Source organism: Cyclopterus lumpus, chromosome 6 (genome assembly GCF_009769545.1).
Source record: "Cyclopterus lumpus isolate fCycLum1 chromosome 6, fCycLum1.pri, whole genome shotgun sequence".
NCBI lineage: Eukaryota > Metazoa > Chordata > Actinopteri > Perciformes > Cyclopteridae > Cyclopterus > Cyclopterus lumpus.
In genome coordinates, this window is record NC_046971.1 from 15,933,049 (window position 1) to 15,944,434 (window position 11,386).

The 11,386-nt window shown below is 42.3% G+C and overlaps 1 protein-coding gene across 4 annotated transcripts in view; it reads right to left on the bottom strand.

The window, feature by feature from the left end:
- furinb (furin (paired basic amino acid cleaving enzyme) b) overlaps positions 1-11,386 on the bottom strand; it is a 61,431-nt gene that overhangs the window by 47,468 nt on the left and 2,577 nt on the right. For all 4 annotated transcript variants that reach the window (XM_034534570.1, XM_034534569.1, XM_034534568.1 and 1 more), the window contains exon 2: positions 7,878-8,157. In XM_034534570.1, coding sequence (XP_034390461.1) covers positions 7,878-8,054 — 177 coding nt within the window. In that variant the 5' untranslated portion in view covers positions 8,055-8,157. The remainder of the gene's footprint in view (positions 1-7,877; positions 8,158-11,386) is intronic.

The following is an 11,386-nucleotide window of genomic DNA, read 5'->3' on the forward strand; positions in this document are numbered from 1 at the left end:
GCAGCACAAAGCGTACTTCGCCCTGCACAACTTTCTTTCTGGGGTCACATCAGCTTAGCAGAATTTTCTTTAGGATAAAGGGAGAAAAGAGCGGCTGAGAAAAAACTGGTCTGGTCTGGTCTGGTCTGTGTATGGAATTGAAGATACTTTTGGTGCTGGTTGACAAAAGTGTCACTTGATTCGTCTTTTACTTATTATCTATTACATTATTTTTCCTTCCAACACAATCCTTGAAACAAAGCAGAACAGCAGGGAGGACAGGGAACATGCTCATTTGAGAAAAGAAATTCTCAATTATTGTTTTTCTTCTCTTATATATAATTAAAATTTTAAAAAGACAGAGGGGATGCTGGTTCTTGATTGCTGCCGTCTTTAGCAGAAAAGATCACAGACGGCAAAAGTCACAAATGACGTGCATAATGGAAATTCATAATTAAAACATGGCCTGACATGCAAACTCTCTAAGTAATTGTGAAGTGAGGGACTAATTTGGCACTTTGATGCATCACAGTTAAGCTGTCATCTTGAGTCACTATGTGCATGCACCATCGGACAGATTCTAATGCAGAGGCGTACATTAAATAAGCAACTCTTCATTAAAATGATCTGCGTGTACTGAACTCGGATTTACATTTCATGGGCTCTTAAAATATTCATGCCAAATTGACTGTTTCAAAGAAAAGAAGAACCCAAGGCATTATGTTAGCATCAAAACAAATAAAATATATCATTGTGAGGTATCCAAAGATATATTACATATCATGATAGACAGCATGTGGGCAGACGGCAGAAAAAACTATTAACTTCTTAATAACTTGTCTTGTGTCCTCAGTCAGTCAAATTACATGTCGTTTGTTCACTTGTAAGCTTCAGATGCCATCTTCTCCGTTTCATGTTTTAGTGGAGCAGGGATAAAAAGGAGCTGTTCAGAATGTAATACTGGCTGAGCACTAATCTGATCCCTCACTTGCAGCTCTGGGTAACAATGTTTCCCCTCACCTACAACGGTATTGTTTTATTTCTAATTCACAACCTTCTTGATACCCACATATTACATTTCTAATATTATTTTCTCAAAGCCCAGCTGGGAATGCTCACACGAAAAGAGAGAAAATTAGTTATGAATGAGGTTAAAAGTGGAAGAAACGAAAACACATGGCGATGACCACTCGTGCCTGCATTGCTTGAACATCCCTGTTGTTTGGTATATGCAGTATGCTTGAGGTTATTCCCAATGTGGAGAGCCAAAGGCTGACTCACGGTATGTGCATAGTTTTTTTTAAACCCGTGGGAAGGATAAGGGATGAGATCCCGACACTTTTTTCACACTTTAAATGGTGTGTGTGTGTGTGTGTGTGTGTGTGTGTGTGTGTGTGTGTGTGTGTGTGCGGATTGCTGGCATTGATTTAATGCACATATTCAAGTTGGCAATTTGCTTCAAGAGGGCTTATTCCTATTTTCATTTTTGATGCGATTCAGTTCCATTTGGGGAAACTCAAACTGACTCAGTACCGATTAACCAAAATGGGTTCTTCTATACTTATTACAATTTTCTTTGATTGTTTACTTATGCTCAATTAAGGTTTGGCAGACATTTAACCCTGAGCAGTAGCAGCAGCCTTTGTAGTGACATTAGCAGCAAGTCTTTGTCAGTCAGTGGCAGCAATACTGGTGGCAGTAATGGCAGGAGCAGCGATAGTGACAGTTTGTTTTTTAATCCGGGCAATGGAGCGAGTCGTTCCATTTCAATTTGATGAGTCAGTTTTTCGAAGGTATTTGATTATTTCTTCTCGCAGATCAATGTATTAAATTGGCATCATTTATAATTGATGCATCGATGCAATAAACACGACGACAGAGCAATTCAGAGGCGGAGCTGCTCTGAGTGGTTCACAGTGATATTGCAAATGTCTGTAGGCACTCGTCTGTCCTGATGGACTCCACAAACCTGAGCCACTTCAGCCGTATGCAGCCGACTTTTAAACTGTTCGTGCTGTCATGGACTGTTACTCAAACTGTTCTGCAATACATACCTGAATGCTGCACGTACGGTGCAGGCAAACACCCTGACGGTAACATTTGCTATGCACCAACCAAGGATTTCTTTGGAATAATGGACACACACACACACACACCACATTATCTGATGTCATAAAATAGTCCATTTCTGAATCTTAAAATGATCTAAAGACTATGTGAAGAGAGCAAACAGACATTTGAGATATTTCCATGACTCACAAGTTCATGAAAAAATACTTTTAGAACTCTTGGACAAAGTGGATATATATGTATCTGTGGCAGCGGGGTGTGGTTAGGCTCAGCTGCAGAGTGGGTGGAGCGGGGGTGTGGTTCAGGGAACAGTGTCGTGATGTGTAAATGAGCCTCAGCTGGGATCAATTGTGTGTGTGTGTGTGTGTGTGTGTGTGTGTTTTGTGTTCCATATAAGAGCAGGAGTAGCTGGAGAGGAGGGAGAGCGGGTAGAGGATGCCCGGATCGGTTGCTACCAGAAGCGTGACGAATAAATAAATAAAAACTGTTACTGCCCTCACAATTGTGTGTGTTGCCCTCTTTGGTGCCTGCCCGAGACTCGAACCTGTTACAGTATCGTATTCTCATGTTGATATATGAAATAGTGTTTGGTCATGTGTTTTTAATGCTTGGGCGTGGCATGTTTATTCTATTTTCATGCTATGAAAGAGAATAGCTGTGGAAGGGAAGTAGAGTCGCTGAAGAAGAGCACAAACTCTCAAAGCGGTGGCAGTTGTATGAAGCTAAGGCTGAACGGTATGGTCGCTATAGCGTTCCTCTATGTGAACAGAAGTCAATGTCTTACGTTCCATCTTCAATTTACTCAAAGTTATCCTCAATCAATAATGGGCTGGTTATGAATGTGAGTAGTCTTAAAAAGCCCTCCCTGAAGGAAAGAGACCAGAATAGAGGCAGACAATGCACATGCATGGCTGGCTCCATATCTCAGAGGAACAGAGAGCAGTCCGATAGACTCTATCCACTTGATCTTTACCGTCTGGTCTTTGCATAATCCCACCACCCGAACCACGAAAACAACATCCCTCTTTCGAACCTTCCTTCTCTTCCAGTCCAAAACCTGACTGCAAACGTGTTACCTAAGCACTGTTGGTAGCACACTTAAGAGTTAATTTATACTTATAACATATAGTTTTGAGCACCTTTTGACCAATGTGGATCTCGGGCATAACACCAACCTATTTCTGGAAACAGATAAAAGAGTCTGTGGCTGAAGGCTCCATTTAATGAAGTGGAGCATTTAAATGAGAGACAGCTCTGAGACAAGGAGGTACACTTCCCTCAGATCAGTAAACACTAAAGGGAAAGCTAGAGGATGAAGAAAGGAAGGCGTGGATGACTGAAAGAGGAGAGAGAGAGAGAGAATAAAACAGGAGACTGGAGACCAGACCAGATGAGAAGATCGCTAAGCTGGATTTTATAAGATATTGTGGTGGTGGAAGAATGATGCAGGTATTGAATACCTCATAAGAGAGGATAGAAGCAGAAGGACAAGCATGAAGGAGGCTTCAGCCATTACAGTATGATTCACAATACATAACCAAGTACAAATACCAATAGGACTACTTTTTCAAATGCCAAGTGGCCTTGAGAACTATGTGTGTGTTATGCCAACAAAATAATGCCCCCCCCGACGCCCACCCCCACCCCCACCCCCACCTCTTCTCGCAAAACAAGAGTAAATCTACTGCAAATAATATGCTGGCAATTTCCTCCATGAAAAGCTAACGCCAGAACAGGCTGAATATCGGTGTGCCAGCGGGCAGGCAGTCACAAATGCTTTAGAGTACGGATGTGAGGCGGTAAGCAGGAGCAGGAGGTTGCACCAAACCGTAAGATAACTAAACACACACACACACACTTTTTCTGAATTACTTATTTTAATGATTTTAAAAGATGAATAAATGATGCATTATTTAGATTCTGTAGCCACAAGACAAATGCTTTTGAGAAATGTCTGAAACATTTTAGTGCAATATTTATCAATCAATTTGTATGAATATTAATATTTTGTGTTAATAATGATGAACTCACTCACAGTATGTTACCCAACAAGATGAAAAGAACAACGCTGCATATTTTAAATTGTTTAGCTCCTTATAAGAATAAAGCATTGAAGAGTCATATTTCATAGTTGTATGTGCTCACTCTGAAAATGACTTGGGAGATTAGCGTGACAGAGCAAACACGTTTCATTTAACACTTTCTTAGAATATTCTCCAGGTACCATTATAATATATTAACACCTCTGGAGACTTGTATTGTGATGTGTTAGTGCCAACGGCAAGACTTCAGAGCTTTTATGCAGAAAGGCACTCCTCATTTTCCCTTCAAAGTCCTGGGGGAAATAAAAAAGACAGCAAATACTGCAGGTGCAGGCTTTGCTGCAGAACAGTGAAGTGTGGGTCTATGAGTAAAACTAGAGTGGCAAAGTGTGAGGATATGAACCTCTCGAGCAAATAAGCACTGGAGAGACAACAGGCACAGATGGAGAACCAGAGAAGAAGAAGAAGATACTTTTGATGTTCCTTTTAATAAACTCTTAGCTTAAAACACACACACAACTTGATATTACCCACAGAACAATTGTGCATTAGTGTCATTTCTTAAGCAGTGAAACATGAACTCCATCCAAACCATTGTGACCAGTCGAGCTCACACAGCCAGATAGGTAGATGAGAGAGAGAGAGAGAGAGAGAGAGATGTATTTCATGCATTTACTTTGTTACATTTCATGCCAGTACACCTCATTTAAATCCAATCGAGAGAGAGAGAGAGAGAGAGAAAGAGAGAGAGTGAGAGAGAGAGAATGAGCTAGGAGACTGGTGCATCACATAGTTGGCAGGATATAATGTGCAGAGTGATGCACAATGGCCTTGGAGCACATTACATTCTACCAAGCACAGAGCCGGTGTGGGTTTGTGCATGTTTTGGGCTGGGATGTTGTGTAATTGGGAAACAGTGGCAATAAAGCTAGAATTTGCAGCAGGAACATTGAATTCTGAAGGAATATTACAGTGCAATCAGCCGACACAGGGTGACTGCAATCAAACACATGCCGACCAGCTGGAAACTACCTGTTGCCTCTGCATCACAGTGGACCTGCAGCTTTCGAGGGCCACGGCCGATGGAGTAGCCAGTGGGAAGTTAGATAAACTGTGTATTGTTTATTTCAGGTTACATTTACACTAAAGCCAAATAATGGAGTGTGTTAACTATAAATAGAAAGAGTGCAAGAGACCCAGATGGAAAGATATAGAGAGAGAGAAAAAAAAGAGAGATAGAAAGACACGGAGAGGGATCTGGCATGAGACGTCTACTCCACAAAGTGGGGTGATTCAGTCTGTCAACGCCCACAGAGCATGCCCATCCACATAAAAACAATGACTTTGACTCCTCACCAAGAACACAAAGTGACATTTAGCTCTCAACCCTGGTCTGGAACGCCCACGCGGATACAAAATCATTGGAAGTAAGAAAAAAAACACATACTATTGTACAAAGTACTTAAACACTGGTGTTGAACACATTTGTTGCTCACACACGCAAAACACACTCTCTCATGCCCACTCAAATTAAATTAATCTGAAGCATAATATGTGAATCTGCAAATACTTAAAAGACACACCAAGACCAATAAGGCATTTCTGAACACTGCAGGGAACAAACAAATCAGTTACGTGATGATCCCATAATCGCATTAGTGATAAAAATCCCATTACCTCCTGATTATAGGCTACATCAGCCTCCGTGATCTCTTCGAGTGCTCTGTAGAACAACCAAGGATGACGTAAAAATTACTAAGCCGTTTCCCCTGTAGGCCCCCAGCCTCACATAACCCACACTGGGCTGTCACAGCACAACTCCTGAAGATCATCCTTTCTCATAGCACCCACTTAGGGAATAGAGACCAAAATAAAACTTATTTGGGTGCCTCTGTGAAACAATGACTGAAGATGTACTCACACAAAATCTAATTTCAGACGGTGGATAATACAACATTTCACCCTTCCAGTCATCCTGCAGTCAAGCTTTTCGGTTCTTAATACTATACTCTGTTATTATTTTTCCAATGGGAAATTGTCAATTATCTTTCTACCCACTTCTCTACTTCTCCCTTTTCTTATTATTGTCACCATCTCTAAACTTAAGGAGTCATCCGTATCCACTGTTGTAATATCTGCCTCTCACATCAAAAGTGCATAAAGAAGCTCCACTATAGCGTTTCTTCCACATCTGTAAAGGAGACGGACATCTTGTGGGCTGAGGTGAGAACCACAGAAAGGACCTGTTGGTTGGCTAGGATGAGGTGAGTCTTTATTTATTTTATTAGGGCCCACTTTGAGGCAACACTCCCGCTCGGGATCCAGAGTGGCTTCATGTCAGATGCACTCAAATGAAAAGCTGCCATATGGCATCATCGTACTACTCCTTTGACTCAATCACAGATAAACATAGGGGGGGGGGAAATAAAACTACACATCTCCGCTTTAATTTTGTTGTGGAATAGAGGCTGATGTCTTTGTGGTTTGGATGACCCGAGGGAAGGACAGATGAACTGGAGAAAGAAAGCCATCCAGGTTTTTTTAAGGGAAAGTGATCACATAACAGCATCATGTCCCTGGGCCGTCATCTAGAATATGTATGTTATAATATTTAACATTTCATTTTACCCAATTCACTAAGACTAGAGATTAATTCTCTATCTAGAGTTTACAGAAGCCCTTCCACCTAACGTATGAAGTACAATGCAATCCACTGTTGGAACAACTGTTCGAATCAATACAATGAACTCCAACAGAAGGTATACGTCCCTCAGACCAGCTAAACGTTAAGTCACATGAATACAATTGAATATAATATTCTGGACAATAAAGGGCATTTAATAATGATACGCATCTGTAAATCCATGTTACAACAATTCTCTATAATAACAGGGAGACTAAAGACATCTGGCTTTGCACTCCAGACAAACGCTCGATCGTTGACAACATTTAAAAAAAAAGCTAAGATAAGCCTGACTCAATTTGCAAACCCTTCTTTTAGAAAGTCCTCTTTATTTAAGGGTGTGCGTGGGTGGGGGGTATGCAGAACCTCCTAGGCATATTCCTAAGAAGTCATCCAGAAGGTTGTTCACTGGCGTGTGTCACACTCAGGCAGCTCCACAAAGACGCATGCAAATGAAGTAAAGTCAATGTGGAGCAACAGGGGAAGAGGGGACCACACAGCGACTCGCTGTCAACTGCCGAGCACAAATATGGAAAAGCTTAGCCTTTGAACATTTTGATATTCAAGTGACTTAACACACTGCTGAGAAAATAAGTCAAGACAACCCCCCCCCCCCCCCCCCCCCCTTCTCTTTTGGCTATCTGCTAACTATATGACACAACAGCTCATTTAATTAAAATGACTTTGGCAATATCAAAAGTAGGAGCTGAAGAGGTGGCAATAAAAACTAAACTACCCTACATCATAATTACATAGAACAACCTTCCTTGAAACCCTGCAATAACAGTCAGGTTATTCCCGTCTATTCCCAACACTGCTCTGTAAACACGACTGTCTGCCAGTGTGTTTGGAAGTCTTTCGTGCCCCACTTAAAATACGAGAAGGGGAGAGGCCCAGCCATACTTTTGCAATCTGCTGCAAAAACAGGATTGCCTGGAGGGGTCATGTCTGGCCCTCTGATGCTCAGCTTTGATGTACAATAGTTTTGTATTCACCGGCCGTTGCTGTGTAAGGATACAGTCTCACATGCAGTGACATAGGTAGTTATTGAGTACGAGACACACACACACACACACACACACACACGTTGAAGAAGGACTTACATTGCCGTGGTTGATGAAACCGTGTTCCCTGGCGATGCGGTCCGCTTCCTCTGGCCCCCCATTGATCTGGACAGCCCAGGCGTTGGTGTAGACCTCTGCAGCATCAATCCACTTCACTTCTGCTGTCAGGAGGACAAGGACTGTCCATAAGTGCAGCAGGGCCACCCTGGCATCCATGAAAAGGAGCACACTTCACAGGACAGCCTTTCCGTCCGTCTATCGCTGCTTCCCGGGCAGAATGGGGCTGCTCTATGGTACTGCAGCAAAGTAGAACAGTGTCCTAGAGATGAGAGGACGGAGACGCCGTTAAACACAAACATGGCCTTCTTAACTGGGTCACCCGTGGGCCTGAATTACCTACTGCTGATGCCATTCAGAAAGCAAACTACAATAAACAGCACACCCACAGACCGTATCATGCATTATGCTAAGCTCATTGCTCCATTGTCAGACAGAAAACACTTCTTCATAAATGTGCAAGCAAATATATATATTAGATCAAAACAAACAGGGGGTTCTGCTGAAAACTGAAGTTATTTTTCCTTTTCCTTTTTCAGAATGGTTATGTACGGTATAATTATATGCAGTAGGCATGTTGCTGCAATACAGAACGAGCTTCAAGCAAACCACACAGCTAGTTGTGGGGACCAGGCCGATGCATCTGAGGGAGGACATTTTAATTCCACCACTTATTACGCGCGAGAGTGTACTGTACAGCATATTTTAATTGAATAGTAAAATAACAGGCACGAAAAAAAAGAGCCATCATTCGAGCACAAGCTGAAAGGAAGAAGATTTTTTTCAGGTTGAAGCATTCTGCGGGCTTTTGATTTGTCGCTCTTAAGAGTCACACATAAAAAGGGAAGGCTTTGTGGGCAGTGAACGGACTCGGGGTGAGAGGGAAGATGATACGGTGTGGGAATCCGCTGAGGATATCGGCCCATCCAAAAGAAAGATGAAGAGGAGGGAGGTGATGCAGGTTTACATGCCTGTCCAGTCCTCCTGAAGTCTGTTGTGTTGACTTTTGACTTTCCGCTGGATTTTCTGGCAGGTTTAAAAATTCAAAAGGAATTTAATTTCCAATATAAACCTTTGTAGCAGGTACAAAGAGAAGAAAGATGGGGAACAGCTGGTGCGCACAGGGACAGGTTGCTCTAGTCAGTATATTTTGGAATATCTAGCGGTCTGAATATGTCAGTACGAAGGGGCAATAAAAGTGGCTGATCACATTCATGCTCCCTAAAAGATGAGCTCTTTATTTTGAGCACTCAATGGAGCTGTTCTCATCTCACCGCCATGCTGTTGTTGTGCTCACAAGATATATCGATATATGAATGCAGATTTTGATGATCTTTGCTCAGCAGTTTTCCCGAGGAGATAAACCATCTTGAGTCCAATTACCATGTGGTCTTTCCTCTGTCTATGGCCACACTGAGGACAAATTAACATTTTTATCCCCACTCTCTTAAGGCAGAATGACCTCAGTGCGGTGTTCATTGTCAAACAGTTTCAAGTTGTGGAGTTTGACGACCATTGCAGGCTTTAAGGAGCTGCTATGAAGCGTTAGACTTTCAGTCTTGTTACTGGATTTTTTTTTAAACAGCAGCCTATCTTAGACAAGGTAAGACACACCTGCAGTAGAACAGTCGGTTCCACTGACTGTGCCTGGATGTGTTTGGACTCCTCTTAGGCATTGAAGGTGAAAGAAAAAAGCTGTCTATTCTCACAGCATATTCCAATTAAGTGATTATTTTGCAGAAGGTGGCAGTTCACCTCGTCACTAAGTCTCTTCCCCTCCTGACCCCAATATAGACGGCACATAACAAAAGTTACAACACATGGCAGCACAGACCAGAAGCAACGGGTCCAGTCATACATTTCAGGGATATGACGACATGTTACCCACAGACATACAATAAGACTGAGAAAAAACAGCGTGGCCTTTGGATACTCTTAGGAAACAGGGGTGAGGTTTCACACTATAGCTTCGGTTTGGATCATGTAAAATAAACTCCTTTCGGGGAGTGCATTCATAATGATTTTCCACACTTAATATGGATCCAGTCTAATAACGGCTTGTTCTTGTGGACTTGAAAAATAAAACCTACTAATCCTAATGAATGCTTATAGCTTGTAATTGGAAAACATCCAAACTATTTAAAGGTGAAGCTTGCTGAATCTGAATATACACTGTGGCTGTGCAGATACATTTAGGAGTGGGTGTGAATTGGAGAGCAGCAGGACAGGTGGTGGAAACATGACATGGGGCTGTGACTCTTCCTGTGATGCAATTCTTCGGAGCTCATTAGATGCTATGCTGGAGTCACACAAACCAGAGCAGGGGGGGTCTGCTGTCACCGAGCGGGCTGGTGCGAGGGGGGAATCGATGGGGAGAGAGGATGAGAGAGAAGGGGGTATCCCTCCCCCACACGACATTATAGAAAATAACGAGCACATAATCACGCCCAATACACCTCCTCTCAAAACACAGCCTGGAGAGGAGTTCACAAGAGGCTGCTTACTCTTACAATATACATCAAAGGCCTGAAACTGAGATGAAGCTTCAACCTCCAAACTATGGGAGAACCTAAGCCCGTAGACTCTAAACTGCAACAAAAATAGAAAATCAGATGCGTAACCTCTTTAGAGATTAGTGCAACGTTCGGAGTTAGTGAGCTGGTGGAAATGCAGGGGTGGATAGGTGACCTGTGGTTTGCAGAAATAACACCACAGCTTTGAATTATTAATTCCCCACCTTCCGTTTCAAGCTATTGACCGAACTCGAAACGTAGTTCAGCATCTCACGGCGACAAGGATGGTGAGAAATAGTTGATCAAAGATACCTGTTGTTCAAAAAACACTTTCTCTATTATGGAACACAACAGCAGCAGAAACACCAACAGGTGGTTCCCAGCAAAACATTTAGCGGAGACGTACCTGCTGGAAAATTCAGAATGAGCCTTTGAGCAATTAATTACTTAACAAATGAGAGGTACTTTGTACTTTCTCATTTGATCAGATCACATTTAAATCAGATTTTCAGAGAAATTCTAGTCTGCATGCGTGCTATCAGTTTAGACGACCACAATTGTGTATCGCAAAGAAAGACGTTACATCATCATATTGAATTATCTGCTGAAGGAATAACAGCCAAGGTGCGTTTGAGGAGGGTGGCCTTCACCCCGCGACCTTTTCTGGTGTAGCTGCTCAGTGAAGTACAAGCTAAGCAGAGTGATTCCTGTCCTGTGAGTGGAGAGGGTGATGGATCAGCAAAGACTCAACGCTGTGCATTTATTATTGTCTGGATATCATCATTGGAGTGCGTGGGCAACAGTGTGGAGCGCTGCTGGATATTCTACGGACTTGCAGCTTTCAGGAACAATAGCTTTTAAGTTACTATCCAGACTGCTTTAATTTGAGTGTGCAGAAATCTAGCAAGATCTGGGGGGAATTTTGATATACAGTGATATCATTATGGTCACATAAATATTTAATCAATATGTTGTTAA